Source organism: Copadichromis virginalis, linkage group LG15 (assembly GCF_057382275.1).
Source record: "Copadichromis virginalis isolate Kocher_CV1m ecotype Utaka linkage group LG15, C_Virginalis_male_GT1.1, whole genome shotgun sequence".
NCBI classification, from domain to species: Eukaryota; Metazoa; Chordata; class Actinopteri; order Cichliformes; family Cichlidae; genus Copadichromis; species Copadichromis virginalis.
This window is the reverse complement of record NC_140632.1, coordinates 11,992,804-12,014,946: the sequence shown is the minus strand read 5'-3', so window position 1 is coordinate 12,014,946 and position 22,143 is coordinate 11,992,804. Positions and strand designations below refer to the sequence as shown.

General features: G+C 40.0%; 1 protein-coding gene across 2 annotated transcripts in view; it reads right to left on the bottom strand.

Moving 5' to 3' along the window:
* Positions 1–22,143, bottom strand: part of mthfd1l (methylenetetrahydrofolate dehydrogenase (NADP+ dependent) 1 like) — a 45,922-nt gene continuing 23,779 nt past the window's right edge. Inside the window, exons 21-28 of one of the 2 annotated variants that reach the window (XM_085431921.1) lie at positions 17,736–17,875; positions 17,272–17,313; positions 12,842–12,945; positions 12,529–12,706; positions 11,159–11,266; positions 10,910–11,062; positions 1,053–1,165; positions 1–868 (exon numbers count right to left, since the gene is read on the bottom strand). In XM_085431921.1, coding sequence (XP_085288047.1) covers positions 1,076–1,165; positions 10,910–11,062; positions 11,159–11,266; positions 12,529–12,706; positions 12,842–12,945; positions 17,272–17,313; positions 17,736–17,875 — 815 coding nt within the window. In that variant the 3' untranslated portion in view covers positions 1–868; positions 1,053–1,075. Of the gene's footprint in view, positions 869–1,052; positions 1,166–10,909; positions 11,063–11,158; positions 11,267–12,020; positions 12,172–12,528; positions 12,707–12,841; positions 12,946–17,271; positions 17,314–17,735; positions 17,876–22,143 lie in introns of those variants that run through there. The other variant, XR_014915125.1, reaches the window with a different exon arrangement.

Genomic DNA, 22,143 nt, shown 5'->3' with positions numbered 1-22,143 from the left:
TTTTGGAGTGAAGAAAAGGTTTATTATTACTGCTATAAGGCACTTTTGATCTTTGACAAATGAAATGTTTGACATACAGCAGCTTTCAGGATTGTACCAGATGTTTTCAGAGAGTACTACCTCTGTTTGTTTTACACTCTATGGAAAAAAAGTGAAAATGAGCTGACTTTATCTTTTCTGAAGGTAACACTTAAAGAAGCTCCAGAATCTGGTTGGTTGGTATTGTCTGAAATACCTCCAAACAACATATATAACATGACAGAAGCACAGATATTCTTGTCAAACCACAAAACAAAATAATTTACTAATACTTAAAGAAAAAACTGCTTAGAAATTATGAACATAATTGACATTTGTAGTGTTTCTCAGTGTATGTAAAGCACCTTTAACATTCAGCACCACTTAACAGATTAGGAAACTCAAAGTCACATGAGGGTGTTTTGTGCGTACACCAGCATCTTAATTGACAAGTTTGCCCACTCACTGCATTTAGGTACAAAACAACAACACTGTATTAAGACATTTGATTTTCTTTCCAGAAAAACAAACAGAAGTTAGACATCCAAGGAAACAACAAAATAAAATCCAAGAAAATGGACTCTTCTATACCCAGAAAAAAGTTGACACAAGTAGAGGATGTATGATATACATATATATGGTTGTAGGGCATGGTCTTTGGCATATGACACACGTGCAAATGCAGCATAATGCTAGTCTAATGGTCCACTAATCCTCCCTCTTCTTCCATGTTGCTTTGATGCGGATCAGCTGGGAAGAGAAAGAAATTGTTTCCTGCCAGTGGCTCAGGTTTAGATGAGCCTTATGGTGAATGCATGGAGCCCATGCTCCTGAAAACAGAGCAGGGAGCCTGGGAACAAAAAAACAAAAACAAAGATGTTTGCAGGGCCTCTGAGCCTGGAGACGCAGCAAAGTCCCAGCAGCCAGTCGATGTAACGAACTGTACTGTCAATAGCTGCTTGTGAAATATGTAAAGTGAAACAATGGCAGCTTCTTCAGAAGCATTTATATGATACAGATGAGATGATACCCACGAGAATAACGTTGGGGAGCATGCTCAGAAGAGCCCAGTGATCTCCTCCGTGACCGGGTCAAGGTCAATGTCGTAGAAACAGGGTCGTGTGGGCAGGCCAGGCATTGTGCTCATCTGAGGGAAAACACATCAGAGAAGAACTTTAACCCATATTTGAACTATTATAAATCTAATTTTGATCTATTTAATTTTAATTATGTCAATCATTTACTGTAATCATGTATCAAACGAAGAGTTTGATGAGAAGTCACCAAAAAAATGCATATATGGAAATATCAGACCACAGAATTAAGAGAATAATAACACTGCTAATCAAATGCTAGAGGTGGATTTATAAGCTACTGAATTAATGGATGTACTTAAAATCCTTTTTATGTGACAATCCACGTTTGCTAGAAATCAAAAAGGTGCTCAGATGACATTAAACTCATCAACAAACAATAGAATTTGAAAAGAAAAAAAAGAATATGTCTGTTGTCTACTATTATCCTAATCTAGTCGAATTTCAAGAAAGCTTTTAATGAGTGGACATATCCGAGGAAGCACACGCAGCTGGTACAGATCTTCTCATGAAACTGTCAGTGGCCACAAAAATCAGATAAGAAGGTAAAATTACAATCTATATAATGACCTCACATTAAGGCCGTCACCACAACACAGCTGCTCTACACCAAAACACCATCTGCCAACATTTAGCATCACAACTTGTGTAAATTAGACAGAATAGGGTCATTCCACACAAGCTCGATAACTGTAATCTAGACTTAATTTAACTCAAGGTTAGCGGTGATGAATACGCCCGCAGAAAATGGCAGCTTTGTTTTTACTGTTGTCAAAATATAAACGAAAAGAGGTCCTGCAGGTACGAGACAGTTAATAAGCGCTATGTGAAGTCAGAGAGAATCACAGTTTTGATTTGGGCATTAAGAAGCTCAACTGAGATATATCTTAGAGTTTTAAAAATAGAAAAACATAAACGGAAAAATGTTTAGAGGGCCTTGTAATTATTTTACATTAAAAGGTTTTGATCCATCACATCTGCCAGAAAGACTTCGTGTTTAAGTTTCTGAATGACAATGAGTCAACAGAGGAACCGTCCTGTTAATCCTGATCATGTCTACAGTGCAACGAGAAAGCTTGTGTCAGTTACAGAGCATCACGTGGAAGTACATTGAGACTGACTCTAGAAGAAGAAAAGAAACATAAGAGGCTGGAAATGCTGCCAAAAGAAATTTGACATTATCATGGTTCACGAGATGATGACATCAAGCTATCTAAGCAACTAATTAAAAGTTATTTAGTCAGGTCTGGGTCTCTGTTACATAGTCGGGGGGGAGAAGGGCATGTTTTGCACAGTTCAATGGATCAAAGACTCCTATGTGACTCATAAACTCCTTTTACTCTCTCAAAACCCAGCCGGTTCATCCCGTCCAGACTCAAAAGTAAATTATCTTGCTCATTAGACAGACAGCGACATTCTTTGCATACCTCCCTTCTTCTGACCCAGGAGCAGTTTTATGGACCCACAAGTGGGAATTAAACAGGAGGAAGTGGGCAGTGAGCTTCCTGTCTGAGGAAACATGGCTCTGCATACTTGCAGAAGCACAAAACAAGGAGAACGTGCCTTCGCAATCTCACAGAGCGGATAACAATTCCTCAAATATGACTGCTGTGACATGGGCGTGTCCTTTAAAGTCCACCGTCAATGCTTACATCCCAAATGAATCCAACTAAGAGGTCCCAATGCTCTTTCAGTTGCCAAAATGAAACAGAGAGGGACCATTAACAAATAAAATAAGGTCAAAGTTCTTTAAAAATCCAATAACATGATCAGTGTAGCCGTTCTCCAACATATTATTAAAAGTTCTCTGTCCATGCATCCATGGGAAACAGGATCTACAAGGCTAAGAGGAGTTGGTCAGGTAGTTTGTGGCGTTCCCACTTTTGGTCAGGGAGCAGGTGCTGCCCCAAATGAGGGAGTTGAACTATCTTGAGGCCTTGTTTACGGCTGAGGGGAGAGTGAAGACTGACAATGGTTTGGTGTGGCGTCCGAAGGACACTGCACCAACGAATTGCGTTTGAGAGAGAGTGAAGCGTAGAAGAAAAGATGTCACTCTACCGATCGATCTACATTTATACCCTCACCTTTGGCCACAAGTTCTGGGTAGTAATGGAAAAAAGAAGATTACAGATAGAAGTGGTGGAAATGCAGCTTCCTTTGAAGGGTGGCCGGGGTCAGCTTTAAAGCTAGGATGAGGATTGGATTGGTTCACCAGTTGAGGTGAATGTTCTGGGAAAGACCCAGGAAAAACTGGCGAAATTACACTGAGGGAACCCCTTGGTGTCCCCTGGATGAGTTGGAGGAGGTGGCTAGGGAGAAGGAAGGCTAGGCTTCTCTAGTTAGACTTTAATCCTGGCAACTGGGCCTTGGATAAGCAGCATAAAACTGATGGATGGACAAAAAACGTACACCACTGCTATGCTACTGAGTTATGGTTAGGCTAATTAAAATACATGATCGTTCTCAATTAAATGACATGTTGGTGGTCTCTTTGCTGCCTGATTTGGATTATTGAAAAAGTTGTACAGGACTTGAATGACAATTAAATATTTTTCAGGGGTGGAGTGCGGGGGGACTTTCACTTTAACTGCAGCATTTACTGCTCCAGTCACTTCATGCCTTTCTGTTTATACCACCTCCTTTGCTTTGCTTCTAGCGCTACCAATATCTAATCTAATAAAGGAAAAGCTCCGCAAAAATCATCATGCGATATCAAAAAAATATTTTTCTGTCTACATTCCTTGCCTACATTCCTCACCAATTTGGATAATAGTTCTGGAAATCCCCCCTCCCCCTAAAAAAAATAATAATAATTTGGGTTATTGTTGGATGTTTTGATTATAACTATGTAGACTGATGAGTAGAGTTAATTGGCTAAAGAAGGAATGTTTCTCTCTGTGAACAAACATAATAGATAACAAATACTTTATTTATCCCAAAAGATTGGAATTATTGTGTTATAGCAGCCAAAACATGAAAATAACTTGTAATAACATTAATATAACATAAAAATATAAAAATGTTAAAATCTAATAGGACACACTAAGAAGCCTAAATCTAAAGGGAATGCAGGTAGTGTGACATATGTGAAACATCTGTCCTTACAATCATAAGAAAACATTTTGAAATACTTAATACTTAATGATTGGATAAATGTGCACTTTTTTTGCAGCCACAGAACATAGACGGCTTGCACTCACTGATTCAGCCTTTAACTCCTCTGTATAGAGAAGTATTGTAGGGTCAAATGTGAGGCAGCCCTCACATTTGGGTCAAACTGGGTCATGCAGCAGGACAATGATCCCAAGAACAGCAGCAAGTCTACAACAGAAGGGCTGACAAAGAAAAGGTGCTGCAGTGACCCAGACAAAGTCCAGAGCTCAGCCTGACTGAAACAATGTGACAGAACCTCAGGAGAGCTGTGCATGACAGATATCTGCAAACCTCAATCAACTGAAGCAATGTTGTAAAGAAGAGTTGGCCAAAATTCTCCACAATGACATGAGAGACTGATCAAATCATACTGAACGGCTGAGCTGAAACAGAGACAGTGTTCACTCACTATGTGTTAATAGACCTCTCTGCATTGAATCATATCTGGTATTAATCTCTGTCTCTCTTCCACAGCATGTCTTTATCCAGTCTTCCTTCTCTCACCCCAACCAGTCGCAGCAGATGGCCAGGCCCCTCCCTGAGCCTGGTTCTGCTGGAGGTTTCTTCCTGTTAAAAGGGAGTTTTTCCTTCCCACTGTCGCCAAAGTGCTTGCTCATAAGGGGGTCTTATGATTACTTCGTTTTTCTCTGTATGCATTATTGTAGCGTCTACCTTACAATATAAAGCGCTTTGAGGCGACTGTTGTTGTGATTTCGAACTGTATAAAAATTTTTAATTTAACTGAATTGAATTCGGTAAGTATTCTGCACACACATTTAATTAATATTTTTTATCAGGTATGAAAAACAGAACAAACATTTGTGATGTCCAATATGTACCTTGAGGCATCGATTGCACATCTGATACTGAAATTACCATATTTCCGCACTATGAGGTGCACTTCAAATCCTTTAATTTTCTCAAAAATCATCAGTTCCCCTTATAATCTGGTGCCCCTTATGTATGAATTCTGGTTGTGCTTACTGACCTCGAACTAATTTTATGTGCGACACGGCGCTCAAACATCTGTCAAAAATGTTTTAGTACGACTTCGTAAGCTACGAAGCCGCACCGCTTGATGGATTTTTGGAGCATTATGGCTACTGTAGTCAGGAGCCTCGCTGAGTAATCTGGGTCCAAAACTCAGTCTTCTTCAGGTCCCAAACTCAAACTTACACTGCAGCATCACCGAAAGTTAAAAACTGTCAAAATTCTTTCAACTTTGATAAAATGATCAGCATTGCTGCTTTACCAGGTGCAACAATTAAGTTTAACATCCAGGCATCCACGAAAACAGAATTTATTAAATTTAACGGAGTTAGCCGTTAGCAGGAAGTTAGCTCGCTAGTTTCCACCTAAAACATGATATAGCATGTTCTGACTGAGAGATTTCTGAAAAAATTAAAACGTACAGCTCTGCTATCACTTCCAACGTAAATGAAGACAGAAAACTAAACAGCAGTGACTTTTATAGGGTTACTGAAATTGGACTAGCTGGTATATAATGATGTACTATGTGATTGCTAGCAACACCGCTATGTTAGCATAACATAAACACAGTGAAGCTGGAGGATGAACTCTAACTTTTTTCCACTGATAAAAGTTAACGTGAGGGTTCGCATGGCAGGATGCTGTAAACGGACCAAACTTCAGTCAGGAGAACAACTGAGATAATCCATCCACAATATGAGGTTAGTCATTAATATACTGCAACAACATGGGAATAGAGAGAATTCAAAATTAATGAATTAATGTTACAGAAGTGGAGGAAACAAGAAGAATGAGTTGAGCAAATTTTAACTTATCTGTCTGTTTTGTTTCGCTTAATGCGCCTTATAATCCGGTTCGCCTTATGTATGAAAACAGACCCGTTTGTCGACAGTGCGCCTTATAATCCAGTGCCTTGTGGTCCAAAAAAATACGGTAGGCTTTAAAAATCAGATCCATTTGGATTTAATAGGAAGCTGTTCTTGATGTAATTTGATATTTTTGGTACTAAAATTAACCTTTTAGTGGAAACCCCCAGCCCGATAAAATCTCATTTTAACTTGTCCACCTGTAGGATTTACTCCACCACCCTCTAAACTTTATAGAAATGTGTGTGCCTACATTAAATACACTAATTATAAGGCTTATCATTGATGAATCTCACTTTAGCCATGGATCTCTGCATTAACCAGAACAAGAAGCCATGTTTTGGAAAATCGTTTTGTTCCATATTCAAATATTAAATTATTTTTCCTGCCCTAGCTAGCGTGCATGCTCCTCATGTCATAACAATCAGCTGATAAATAATGAACAGAAGCATCCGATTAAGGGCTTCCATTCAGAAAAAACAGACATATGACATGTGATTAGAAATCGTTACGGGGGAAAACTCTGTCCCTACAACTCTAGACTGCTTTTGTGATGACTTCTGTGTACAAATGCAAATGTTTTCCATTCCTGTAATAGAAAGCAAAGCTGCAAGGAATAAATTCATCCCCTTGTTCTGCAACAAAATCCCAGTTTCACTTTATTTACTTGAATGAAAGACTACAAAATGTCAGCTCACAGGAGGAGGCAAATCAAACCTTATTTAAAAATATCAATTCCGATTCACAAGTAAAAGGTCCTTTCACTTTTCTCGTCCTTGAATGAAATATTGGGCAGCACATTTAAATATAAAAAGGTAATAAAAAGTGTATGAAAACCTTTCAAAGTGATGAAAGCAACAAAAGATGTGCTGTTCTGCCAGTCCTCCTCTCAAGCCTGAGAACAAGTTGGCACTCGCAAAAACACATAACACTCCGTGGCTAAAGTTGGAAAGCCCATTCAGGCAAATAAGTCCCTTCATTATGCCCAAACACAATGTGCCTTTGTTGGGGAAAGCCCTGGAGGAGACAATGTAGCTGGTTTTTTACCCCCCACTGGTTTTGGAGAAGTGTCTCGGTCAACAAGCAGCAGAGTTTGAAAAAGTACTGAGAAGATTATGAAATCTAAAAGACCAAAAAACACTTGTGTCAATTTAAAATTAAATAAGTGAAGTCCATAACAGTAAATCTTTAAAAGTCACACAGATTCTCCACAGTTGATTTGGTTATTGAGTAATGGGGTTTTTATTAAAGCTGTTTTCATTTTAAGATTTATGGTTCATCTGTGTCTGATAGAAATCAATGGATAAAATGTGAAGAACAGATGAGATTTAACAAGTTTTAGATAGGGCTGTGTGATATGACCAAAATCTCATATCCCGATATAAGAATTCTATCGTCCCGATAACGATATAAATCACAAAACTGTAACATATTCTGTAAATTCTGTGAATCTCGGGCAGCTCGACTTGCGGGAAGTGTTTCCAGCTGCGCATCATGTACCTGGAGTCGAGTGTTTTAACCGATGCATGAAACTATACATCTAGTCTAAGTCTAAGGTTTATTTTTTAGCACCTGGCGGCTCTTTTTTTTTATTTTTTTTATTTTTTTTTACTTCTCATCCGTAAATAATCTGCTCTTTCACGTGATTCAGTTTATTTTGAAAAGTCTCAACAGGATCTTGAGCTTTATTGTGAAAGGTTTATGTGGAACATAAACAAGCGGACACGCGATGGTGTTACCGTCGTTGTTGCTAACGACAACGCATAAAAACAGGGGCTTGTCCGTCTGTAGTTTAGTTATATTAAATAAAGGAGAAAGAGAGAACTTGAAGAAATTAATATAGCCACTACAGTGACCATCAAAACAATGAAAAAATATTGCTGTAAACAGTTTATTTTGCAACACCACAAAACAAACAATAGTGTAAAATGAAACGATAGACGTTTTTATATCGTCATCCGATATCTATCGTTATATCGAACAGCCCTAGTTTTAGATCTAGTCTGAACTCTGAACCGTGCACTTTGGACTTCTTACGTTTTTTACGGACTACGGTGCATCCTGTTTGGGGCTAAAAAAACAGTATCACTGATTGTCAATGAATGACAAATCCTGTACAGGTTTTTTGTAAATGTGTGTGTACTTACAGGTTTTTATTTTTTCATGCCAAACTTTTTAAACTTTTAATCTTTAATTTTGAATCTTCTTCTGTGATGTACTTCAGGCTGCGTGCTTGCATAGATAAATAAAGCCAAGCTTGTAAATTGTCCTTCGTTTTGCCAAAGGTGTTCCATTGTTTGTGAACCTTTGTACATTTACTGCTTATTTGTGGTGTGTATGGTGTATTCATTCTAATGCTACATGTATACTACCATAGACGCATCTGTTCATGTATGTTTGCTGCCTTGATGATGAAGAACTGAATAATGCGTTTAATGACGCTGTGCAACTTGATCAATCTCTGCCTCGTGTCTAATTTAACTTTAGTAAAGCTGCAGTTGAGGCACAGGTCAATTACCAGATAAATACATTTACTGGACCAGTTGGCCAGCAGGTCATTAAGATAACAGAGTTATCCAAAATTAATGAAAACTGAAACAGACAGCTGTTTTTTGCCATCACTGGACAAGAAAATCCATAATAATCTTTCAGCACACAGGGAATCCTGTGCCATTACTGGGCTTTTTAAAATAGAAACTCTACACTAAGATTGGAGCCAATCACAGGTTTTGTCAGGCGAGTTCAGGTAAGTTCTATGAAGTAGCAAGAAGAGCAAAAAATTCCAGATCGGAAGTAAGATGGTGTGGTGTGATTAAACAGAAGACTTTAACCTGGGAAAACAGGGTTCGATTCACAGGTGCAGCATGTATGAAGCACGTGTAGTAGGGATGTGGGCGACAAGTCAGCTGAATGCTAGATGCTGCAATTCCACCGTCCACTATCCAAGAATCCAGCCTGGACAGAAGCCTGCCCCCACCCTGAATGTTTAAGCCTGACTGTGGTCAGTTCTGGATGTTCTCCATCTTTTAAAGTAGTCTGGTCTTTTCTTCTTCCTGTTTAAACAACTAGTAAATTAGTCACCAGGAACATCCTAGTGTGTATCTAAGAAGCTGCTTTCGGTTGATACGTTATTCACATGGGGTTGCTGCAGCAAGAGGCTCCACGTATTTGGGTTGGCAGATATTTTCTTTAAATGCCAGATGCCTTTGCTGACCAAACCTCAATAGGATTTGTGGCTCCTTCCAGCATCAACCTGGGGATCTTTTGCTTGTTAGGTGAATGCGTAGACCACTACAACTACTGCTTATGGGTGGGGCTTAGAAGAGAAAAGGGGGCACTGCAGGAGATCGACTCGTATTGCATGCTGCAGCTTTAGGGCTAACTGCTATATCTGTTGCCTTTCTTAGAATTGATAAGAAATCTTTAATCATCAACCATCTTTAAAGTTTAACCAGAGAATATTCAGCCAAGGAGGGCGTTTCTATAAACCTGACTGGTTTAGGGTGTAATGATTCAGTGAAAGCAATTCTAACGGGATATGAATTCCAAAGACATCTATTGTTCCGCTTGCAACTCCTCCCATACATATCTGGAGAATCACATCAGTGCCTTCCTGACTCTTCACCCTGCAGACCCCTAACCTACCCATCGATCTAAAACCCCGCCATCCTCCTTCTTATTATCTTGACTGAGAGCTTTTCACCTCTTTCCGTGAAGGGAGAATTGAGTTCTTAGCTGTAATCAGAGCTAAGGCATCGGAAGTCCCCTGACAGTTCTATCGAAGAAATTATCTCATGGAGGTTTCTTGACTTTTTTCTTAATAAAGCCATTTTAAACAAAATAGCACAATTTTAACTGTGCCAGAGCAACAGGTGCTAACATGAAAATCATGCAGCGATTAGAAATGGTGTAATCTTTAAACTATTAAAAGTTTCAGTCTTGGGTCAGTGTGTCAAGCAGAAGCTAAGCCAACGAGTTCAGAGGACAAACAAAGAACTTCCTTTGGGTTAGAAGTCATAGTTCAAGAGATGTCAGTGTGCCAGTGGCTCCATAGGCAGCAGCACATCAAAGGCAGGTTGTGGAAAGTGGAGAGATGCCACAACCCTACAAGATGCCTTTCCAAGCATGGCCAGCGTCTCACACCTCTGGCCCAGCCTTTCAAAGCCAGGCCCTGAGGGCACACTGGTGAAACAGCGGGAGCCAAAGCACTCAGGAAGCCGCTTCCTTCCTGCCTGCCCAGCCCATCATCAAGCAAAAGGCTCCAGCCAGCCTTGTTTGCTCTAAGTAGGACTACATGGCTCAGGGAAAGCAACAGAGAGGACCAAAATCACACACACTCTCCGGGGACGAACTCGAGGGAGGAAGGAATTAACATTGACAGATGAATTAGCACATTCAAGGAACAATAATCCTACACACCCACCGAACCCTTGAAGATCAGAATGAGCTTCAAGGGTTGGAGAATGGAGATATTAAGCTTTGGCAAGGTTAAGGAACGGTGTCATGTTAACAAAATTAAATTGAACATTCTTCAAGAAAGAAGCAGCTGCACAGGCAAACGTGTAGGCACGAGAAACAAGAAAACACTTGTGGTGTGATTTCTGTGCAGACGTCTGCTTTACAGCCTACATAAAGCTGGTCCAAGTTTTCTCTGTAAGTGACACCAAATGCACTTTCTTATCACCTCTGTGCAGTATTGTGAAGCCAATCACTTTCAAAAAGCTCTGTGACTTCGCGCTATGAGGCATGGACCAAGACGTCAACGTTAACCTGCTGCAGACCACGTACCGTTCCCACTAATGGGTAGATGAAGCCAGCTCCAATGCTGGCACGGACATCTCTGATTGGCAAAACAAATCCAGTGGGTGCCCCCTTCTTGTCGGGCATGTGGGACAGGGACAGATGGGTCTTGGCCATGCAGATGGGCAATGAACCATAACCCTTGTAAAAGGCAAAAGAGAAATAGTCATTGTGTGACCTTGTCACAGAGGAAAGAGAAATGAGATGAGTCAGTTACTGCAGCGGCAGTGAGCTCACTTGTTGATGGTAATAATCTGTCTTGGTCTTGGCCTCTGGAGACAGCTCGATGTCATCGGCCCCGTACACTCTCTGGGCTATTGTTCTGATCTTCTCCACGATCGACATCTATCGGAAGGACAGCGCATCAAATGCAGGTGAACACACAACAGCTCTACACTCAAAGGGAAGTGAGGAAATTAGATTTGGTGAAGTGAACACATATCAGCGTGACATCAGAATCAAACACAGTTCAGCAAAATGAATGAAATATTTAAACTTTGAGCTCTTATCAGACATGTGATAGCTAAGAAAGCTGCCTTTATTCCTCTGTTAAAGTGACTTTATTCGGATTTTCTGCCCATTTGACTGAAGCCAAGTACACAATGTCATTTGCTTTTAGATCTTGATCAAGCCTGTCTCCATTTCAGGGGTATTTAGACAACAATCAATGATGGACTCATGTATTTGCAATTCTACTTTCTTTTAATGTGACAAAAGACTTCTGACAAACTGAAAGGGATGCACAAATATTACTTCTGACCTGGAAGACTGATGGCCTAATTTCTAATGCAAAACTGCCCGAGGTGTGGTTTGTAAACAAAGCCGACACATTCAGGTGTCATTAGATTAAAAAAAGAACGTTATATCTGATTCTCACTTGACACTACAAACCTTTGTTTTTCCTTTTTGGTCAAAAACATGTAATAACAGCGGATTTGAGCACTATGGCATCAACAGCTTATTAATGAGAAACATATAAAAACCATTTATAAACACATCTTTGACTTCTTTCTTCATCTCCTAAACTGCAGCTTGTCGCAGAATATCTCATCACTAATATATTCAGAATTTCAGCATCTTCGCTATGAGACACCATCACCTGCCAGGTGTATCGAGGTGCAGTTCTTCTGTATCATCCATCCGAGCTGCTAACTTGGAACTTTAGCAGGTATGGGATATTCTCACACTACCTTCTCTTCTGGCAAACATCCAAGCCTGAGGTTTTCTGTCTGACCTTCCCTCTAACTCGTCTAGCACATGGAATAATCAAAAGATTGAACACCTTATTATACAGCAGTTAAGGTTTGATTTATTAATTTAATATCCAATAAATCCTGTTGTTGAGAGCGCTTGCATGCAGGCACATGCTTACTGCTAATGGAGCCATGCACAAAGACACAAACAGCATAACAAGGTCAGTTAATTTAAGTCACAACCTCCTAGACTCGCTAACTCAAACCAGCTGATGTTTTTTTACTTCAACCTACTCTAGCTCCCAAAATCAACATAATTTACTAATTATCCAACACTGAAACAGAAGGAACAGGGATACCGCCTATCGTAGAGCAATAACTAAATAAAATTTCCACTACATTATCTGCACTCACCTCTGTGTTGTAGAGAAACTGGTAGTCGCTGGGTTTGCTGGCAGCCTCCTTCACAGCCTGGGCGAGCTCCGAGCAGCCTCTTCCACCCTGCGCCCAGTGGTTGCACGGCAAAGCGTCGGATGCGCCACACTCTTTCGCTATCTGACATACAAGGTCGATCTCTGCCTGGGTGTCTGTCCTAAAAGATCCGAGGAAAAAAGCACCATTAGCAGCGCGAAGCTGGCGTTTATATAAAATACAAATTAATCACAATTAGTAGCTTTACTTGCAGTTAGCTGTTTTTAAAAAAATATAGCCGTAATATACAACTTACTTGAAGACATTAACAGCAACCACGACTGGTACCCCAAACAGATGTACAATCTGGATCTGCTTCCTGAGATTGCTACGGCAGCCGCCAGCAACCAGGCTCAGGTTCTAGAGGTGGAAGAGAAAGAGGAAAGAGAGCAGAGGTAACAAACTGTTATTAAAAAACAAAACACATCTAACCCATAAAATGTGCCACAACTTGAACCAAAACATATTATAAATGTAATAGACGAGCTACACGTCCTGTAGCTTCATAACATCTGCGCTGCACAGTTTCTTACAAGGTGGATGTGTTCATTTGGCTTCTTTAAAAGAATAAACAATACACAGGGCTGTGTTATATTATCCCGCCCACGATTACACCGGTATATTATGCAATATAAAAATGTCACATTGTGTCACATCTTTTCTACACGAGTTTAAGTTCAGGGGATGCCCAAGAGCTGCACATCAGTTACTTTAACATTCCCCAACAACCTGCAAATTATGCAAGAAAACGGTTCCTGTTAAAGGTGAAATCACGGCGTGAGGGAGGAGATACTATCATCTGTGACCTAAATGTAAGCAAAATACTCCACCAAGCATCGTTGGAGCACTTCCAAGTTGCACTCCATGAGGGAGGAAGATGGTAGAATGGAATTTATTGATTCAGCTACATGGTGGAAAACCAGAGCTTTCAGCAGGTGGTTAAAAACCTGTTACACTTATATCGTGATAGAATTTCAAGGCCATATCCCTCACTCCGAGTACTATATAAGTCAGAAATAAGTACTTAAATGGTTTGCAGAAATCTTACATGCTAATTGTGTCCTGTGGATCTTTGTTCTATGAAAACACTCAGCCCCCGCCAAAAAGAAATTCCTGTCTTACTTAATACTGAAATAAAAATACAAAAAAACCCCTAAAAGATAACAAATGAGATGGAGAAAGTTTTCCTGCATCTTCAGCTCACCAGTGGAAAAAATGCTAAAGATTCTTGTGTAACTGATAAGCAGTTTACAGAGATATGATTTAAAGGGCATGACAGGAAATCTGTGATTCTAGTGGGAGCTTCATTTAAATACATTAATGTCCTATTCACCATTTTGTATAAGTTGTTCTGGCTGATATAAAATGTCTCGTTACTAACACTTGTGTGCTTTGCATGTGATTGCATCATTATACTTGATCCGGTGATGTGTGCAGCAATTCAATAGCTCATATTGAACCGCATGCTACTACGTGCACACTGTAGTAGCTTCACGATAAGCTCCTATGCGACCAAAGTAATCTAATCTAGCACTATTTGTGTGTAGCCACAGGCTAAGAAGAGTAAGGCCATACAGGTCCCATAAATTCATTTCCTGAGCTCTGCTTTCCTCAGTACTTCTGGTTCTTATTACAGGCTTTACAGTTAACCTTAATTAACTGCTTCATTATTTACTCAGCTGAACCTGCCTGAGAGACCACTGATTTTGGCCAGATACAGCCGCACATGCGCACACACACACACACACACACACCAAAAGAATCCCGACTCCACTTTTGCTGAAGTCTACATAGTAGAAACCGACGGCAAATGTTCTCTTAATACATCAAATGCTTCTAATCACGGTTGTTGGCAGCAGATTTATGCAGGTAGATGGAGATTTAAATGTCAGTGGGAATGCAGCTGAAAGCTTGAGGTGGACTGGTTCAGTACAATCTAGAGATGGACCGATCCGATATTACGTATCGGTATCGGTCCGATACTGACCTAAATTACTGGATCGGATATCGGAGAAAAATAAAAAATGTAATCCGATCCATTAAATATCACGAAAGCACCTCACAAAACTTGCAACACGCTGTAACTCACCTCAGAACGTTAGCACGTCGGAGCAGTATGCATCACGTGATAGAGCAGCGGTGGCATGCGGGACCTGTCTGTGGTCTGGATAGCATTTGGAGCTTCGCTAGCAACCCGGCATTTCATCTCCGACAAAGTTATCCCGAGAGAAGTAAAGCAAGTGTGTAAGTCCATCTCTGAATGTTTGTAAAGCATTCCTGCGTTATATATGGAGCGACTGCCTCTCCTGCTGCTACTTCAATCATGAAACTGCTTAACGATCAGCTGATCGGCTTTTCTGTCGCGAGTCCGTGTCTCTAGTTTGCTTTTGGCCCACTTTGCACCAGAAAGAGGAAACCAGCGGCTGAACAACAGCAGCACGTTTAAGCTTGATCAGCTATTGTTAGAATGTATTTATTATTACTTTCTACTCGAGGATCTTTTTCTACAGCTGACGGCTGTAACTGTGCAGGGGCGGATCTAGCAAAGTTTAGCCAGGGGGGCCGATAGGGCATGAACAGGGAAAAGGGGCACAAAGACATACTTTTCTTTCTTATTCTCATTTAAAATGTGTAGCTTTTAATAAATAATTATCTGACACCCAAAGTTTTAATTTGATGTAAAATGAATAGAAGTCAATTACTGTATATAGTGACTATTAAGTCTAATATATATACCCTAGTAAGCTATAGTACTTTTTCCTTTGGGAAGGTACCATCTGTGCAGTCTGCAATTTTGTTGAAGAAAGATGTTGAATCTATTTAATATTTCTTGAAAAATAATTGATTTCTGTGCTTTTTTTTTTTTTCACACTGCATCAAATTAAGGTTGATTACGTCGATTAAGCATCATGAGGTGGAGCGTGAGGGGTGGTTCCCTATTTTTTATTTATTTATTTTTGTTGTTGCTGGGAGTTGGAACCCTATTAGTTAGGTTGCTTAATATTTATGCTAAGTACTCTTTAAAATACCAGAATAGGGAGGATGGTGTAGGTTTAAGTTTATTAGATTGATCAGTATTGCTGAACTATGAAATATTTTTTTTTTCATACAGGTATAACAGAATAGCTTTAGTGTAGTTGTTGTTTTAAACTTGAGTATGAACTTATACAAAATGCAGCAAGATATTTAAAAAACAGTTTTGTTGATTAAAAAACACTATATCGGATTCATATCGGTATCGGCAGATATCCAAATTTATGATATCGGTATCGGACATAAAAAAGTGGTATCGTGCCATCTCTAGTACAATCTCCAAGACCCTTTATTGCATCACATAAACATCTTATAAATGCTGTCAAATGACGTCTCCCTTCCATGATTTTTCTGGTTAATATTACACATGTTTGACACAGAGGAGAGACCAAGTATACATTAATACAAAGATGATGCACTGCTCTGTAAGTAGCCCTAATGTGTACAGTAAGCCCATTAGGAGCCAGGTCACAAAACAGCTGCATGAAGAGGAAGTGGGATCACCACCCACGGTCATGCTTCACTGCCATGGTAGTTTACTCAAAACACAGCACCAAGCACATCACCAAATAGAGTTATGTTAATGAGTGTAAATAGCCTTAATTCTCCTGAAAACATCCTGAACTTTCAGACTAAATACAATAAGGACAGATACAGATAACTATTTTATCCTAATTACAAGTGATGCCACGGGACAATAATTACCTCCCATCCCCCATTATTTTACCACACTGCCTTTTTCTTTAACTCTCTTGTAACTCAATGCATTTAGGCATGTAGATGTGGTCAAGACGAGCTGCTGGCAGCATTAGAATGGGAAAGAAAGGTACTTTAAGTGACTTTGGATGTGGGTGCATGTTTGAGTATTTCAGAAACTGCTAATCTACTGGGACTTTTCCCACACAACCATCTCCAGGATTTGCTGGTTGGGAAAAAGAGAAAATATCCAGTAGGCAGCAATTCTCTGGGTGAAAATATCTTATTGATATCAGAGGTCAGAGGAGAATGGCCAGACTGCTTCGAACTAACAGGAAAGTAATATAAACTCAAATTACCACTCGTTATAATTAAAAAACGCAGAAAAATGCACAACATGTTGAAACATTGAAGCAGATGAGTTAAAGCAGCAGAAAATTACACTGGTTGCCACTCGTGCCAGCTAAGAACAGGAAAAGTAAGCTAAAATTGCACAGGGTCACCAAAATCGAACGACAGAAAGTTGGAAAAAAGCCTTGTCTGGTCTTGTCTGAGCCTCGAATTTTGCTGCCACATTCAGACTGCTGCGTCAGGATTTGGTGGGCACAACATAAAAGCATGGATCCCTCGTGCCTTGTGTCAAATGTTTAGGCTGGTGGTGATATATTTTCTTGGCAGAATTCGGACCTCTTACTGCCGACCATGCCTATCTCTTTAAGACTACAGTGTACCCATCTTCTCGTGGCTGCTTCCAGCAGGATAACGCACCATCGTGTCAACATGGACCAAAACCTCTGAGGAATATTTCCAGTAATTTGTTAAATGTGTGCCACAAAGAATTAAGGCGGTTCTGAAGGCAAACGGGTTCCAACCCAGTACTAGCAAAGCATATACCTAACAAAGTGTTTGGTGAGTGTATATTTATGTTTGCTCATGCATATTTTTCATGGTTCCTACCTCATCGGTATACTCTCGGGGAAGCGGTGCACCTGCAGATACCTAAAACCGTACAAACAGACCAACAAATTAGACACTTCAGCATCACAGGTTTTGTCCATATGGGAGATAAACAAGAAATCAACCCTTCTAATTCTTAATATTTTCACTAGCAAGTCTATAAACACAGTTATTAATTTGGAAGATTAATTTCAGCAAACAGGATGAAGACTAATGAATACCAAGAAACTGAGATAACCCTATGAGATAGTCAGCTCATTAAATTCAATTGAGTTACAGCTCAGCACAGGATCGCAGTGCCTTTCATGACCATTAAGAGCATTTTACTATTGGAGTTTGTCAATCACAAGCTGCGCTAGATTTTCAGAGACATTTAAGTGAGTGGTTCTTTAATTGATCCACACCAGAGAAGAATTTATGGCTAGGCTATACTGTGTTATTACAACAGCGCTGTGTTGACCTACATTTGGGCCGCCGCCGTGCATCTTTAGCGCTCGAACGGTTGCGACCAGCACCACCACACTGGGCCTCAAACCTGAGGCTCGACATTTGATGTTGAAGAATTTCTCCATCCCAATGTCAGCTCCGAAACCTGCCTCGGTCACTGTGAGGAAACAGGCACAAAACGCATAAACATGTCTACCAGTGAATTATTGAATTACATATTAAAATTTATGGTCAGCAAATAAAGAATGTGAGCAGACTGCGATTCAGCCGTGTTAGAAGCTGGAGCAGCGGCGCTGGACACAGGCATTAAAGTATCATCTTGCTTGAAATAACTCATCTTCCACCTTCAAGGTTTGACCCAATTTGACCTCACAGCACCACATGTGAGCTCGATTACACGCCTGGAAGAGACATGGGAACGGTTTCTGAACAGTAGTACTGAGTAATGGGTACATTGTAGGGGCTCTGAAAAAGACAGAGGGCCTCTGATACAGACAGCTCTACGCACAGGCCTCTTGAACAGGCTCCAAACAAAGCAAATACCCCACCTGAAATGGCAGCCTTTGTCAAGATAAGGTTTCCTGCTACATGCTGGCTAGTTTTACACATTTTACAGTAAAACTAAAGTTTATTTCCCATCAAAAGTGTTTAGGCAGGTTTTAATCACCTTGGGCTGTTTGTTTAGTCTGCTCAGATGCCATTATTCTTCCCTTTCGGTACTTGAAAGGGAAGAATTCACTGCACGCTTCCAAGTCTGTTTCCTTGTGATCTCTGAAGCTTTTGGTTTGTGCTAAAGATGGGTCATGATGAATCATCACAGTTTGCAGGATAGACCGCACAATGCGCTGAAAGTCGACTACATTATTACTGCAAATATTTTAGCTTTTATTCAAGAGGACAGTGCAGAGTGTGTGCAAGAAGAAAGGGAGAAAGTGAGGGAGGAATGACATGCAAGAGATGATTTAGAGTGGCCTTCAGTCACCAGGCTCGACCAGGTGAGCTATAGTGGCATTGCCCCAACACTTTTACTGGTACTAGTAAAGACTAACGGCTTTGCTGTTTGGTTAAATGCTTTGCCTTTGTTCCAACACATATTTTACGAGAAATCTTCCAGTAAAACATTTAATCTAAATCTAAAATCCAAACAGAACAAATGCACCGTAACGTGCATGGAGTCCAGTTTGTAGTTTAACGCTTCACGAACTCTTTGTGACCACGAGAAGAGAGATTAAGCCTTCAAATGCAGCATGATTTTCTGTCAGTCAAATTAATAACGTTTGTTTTGAATGTCTCCCACGGGTCCCGATAATATAGAGGACTTTGTCAATGTGACATAATGTTAACAAGTTGTGGTCCATTAGTAGCAGCTGGCCCTCGCAATATTAGTGTAAAATGTTTTTTTTTTTTTTTTTTTAAAGGAACCAGTCTAAACCAGCTGATCTCAGAAAACATTTATCAAAGTAGTTCACTACTCAATTGCTCACTATGGGTATTCACGAAAAATAACATTAACAGGAGGAGTTTGCTGTTATTTTCCCATTTTTGGGGAGTTTTTTTGGAGTTAACATTTTTTTTAATTTTTTTTTTTTTTTTTAAAGAACCAATACACAACCCATAAACTTAATCATCTACAGACCCCGCTTCCCCTCTTGCTCAAACTGACCCATCCTGGATAACCTCTTTCTTCCAGTGGTGTAACATCTGTGCTCGTCAACTGCTAACCTTATTGACAGCTAATTTGATTAAAACGATTTAAAAAAAAAAAAAAAAAAAACCCCAAATGGGACTCAGATGGGAAAAACAAATAAAATGTTTGTGTCATTCTGATCAGTTTTACGTCTCATACAAGTTTTTGTGCGTAGGACCCTGTGCGCAGACTTGAGCTCCACAGAGACGGGCTTTGACCAGTTCCACTTCTGAACGTAGACAGTAATGACGAAGACATGGGTTTACAAATTGAAAAGGGAACGAGGGGAGGGGGGCTTGGATCTATTTCCACTTGGAGGGAAGCGTCACTGCAAATCAAATCTGAGCGGTCTCCTTCATTCTAAGATAAATCATTCCCATCCTGATGAGAGCTGTCTCCGCCAAGAGGAGTCACTGAAGTGAAGTGAATCATAAGCTATGACCTTCAACGCCTCTTTCCATCGCCGTTATTAAAAAACTAAATGATGGAATAACTTTTGGAAGATTTGAACTTTTGGAAGGCTTTTATAATTACATAAAAAAATAAATCAGGCTTTTGTACATTCTACTTTTATTACATGTAATGTCTAATATGTCAAGTCGTTTTCTTGGTTCAACTTTGAAGACTTAAAGTTTATGACAGCAAAATAATGAATCCTCACTAAATTTTATGAGCTAAACTGTGTTTAATCCAAAAAGAAATTTGCTGAAAACATTTATTGACATGCCTTTGGAAACACGAGAGTACTCCCAACCCCCTGAGCCACGGTCAATCTCTCTGAGGCTTTAGAGAAAAAACAAGTGTTTGCGAGAAGAAATGCATCACTCTGCTTTGTTTGTCTTCGTTTAATGCTAGTCACGGTGTGATTTATTTCACGAGACGCAAGCGTAAATTTACTTCAAGGAGGGAAGGCGAGAGGAGGAGAGAAAGAAGATGGAAATACGTGAGAAATGAAATTAAATCAGAAAGTTGAGAAAGTCTTTTGGAGAGCAGAAGAACTAAGTCTAACAGGACTTAGTTTCTTGGAATACCAACAACAACATTTAGCAGAAACTGTGACTTGGGGGGCCTTGGCTGCATCGCCTGCATCTTGAAAAGTCTATCTGCTCAAAGAGGAAAAAAAATAAAGCCTGCGGGAGGACTGCAAAAATGTAACTCGGCTTTCTTTTGGCCAAATAGCGCTCAGTGCAATGTTTCTCATTAGCACCACACTAGAGCTTTGGCTCTGAAAACAAAAACAGCTTGCCAACAAAAATCTGATTCTTAGGTACAGTATTTGTGGATTTCCAGAAACTTTATGACAAAAAGCGAGCACAAGAGTACTCACACGACACAACGCAGCATATTGAGAGGTGAAAGAAAGAAAACAGAAAAGACAGTTTCCCCTCGATGGCATTGCATCAAGCGGGAAAGTGAACCCGGAGGATGTCCTAAGGAAACACTGGCAAGCTTCCTGTTCTGCATGACAACCCTGAACTGCCCAGAGACCGAGAGGGAAGGAAGAGGTCGATGATGTTGTGAGCAGAGTCAGAGGGAAGGAGAGAGAGAAAGATCGGGATGGTGGAACTAGATGTCAAAGCATTGGTATCAGCACAGCTGCCAATAAAAACACAAACAAGGCAGAGCAGGCTGCACGACCATCTATGTGCTGTTAGTTTTCCACAATAAGAGACTTAAAAGTAAAAAGTACTACTACTTTAATCAAATGTCAGAACACATGCCTGTCATTATTTGCCTTAAGGCTCTTTAATTTAACTTCTTTAATTTTTGTGTAATGAACAAACAAACTGAGAAAAGCTAAATCAGCTAATCCTATAACATTTCTAACTAAATGTTCAAGCGATCATAAAAAAATGTGATTTATCTCTCATCCATCTGCATTTGCTCAAAAGGTGGTGTACACCCTGGACTATTGGCCAGTGGTCTATTTGCTGGGTGACCACCATTCATGCTCACATTACCTCCTAGAGCAGCGGTCCCCAACCCCCGGGCCACGGACTGGTTGCGAGAGTTGAGGCTCAGGTGTGAAATTTATGCTTTTCAGGGTTTTTAAAATCGGTTTTTATCGTTAACTCTGTTTGCCTGGGCCTTTTCCCGTGTGTTACGAATAAATCTTCCTTTTTTTGGTACTGGTTTTATTTTGTTGTATTTTTCCGCAACACCTTAAACGCCGGTCCGTGAAAATATTGTCGGAGATAAACCAGCATACATAAACCAAAAGGTTCGGGACCGCTGTCCTAGAGCCAATTTAGAATCAAATTCTATAATGTAACCGAGTTTTCTTTTAAATTGAATTCACATAATTGTTCAAACATAATTTTCAAGCAACTGTTTGTCTATGTAGGTGATAAAAAAAAAACTTTTTTTTTTTTTTTTTTTTTTTCCTTTGGCCTGTCCCGTTTGGCTCTTTTGCCATCAGAATTGTTGTCTAAAGGCAAAGAAAGATGCCCAACGGATTTACTTTACCAAACTGACCATCCCAGCCTTGCCGTAATGGTCCATTTGATTCACCTTTTATTGTTTATTTTATTTTCACTTACTGAATACGGGACAGACTTGACTGGGGGAAAGAAGGGGAGAAAGAAAGAGGGAAAGAGAAACAGCTGAGAAGAGGGACGGGGGAGAAGGGCAAAAGACAAAAACCAACAGAACGGGCAGAGAAAAAAAAATGCATATATCAATCACCTGGATCACCTGCTGAGAAAGAAAAAAGAAAGCAAGCAGAAGAGAACAAGAGT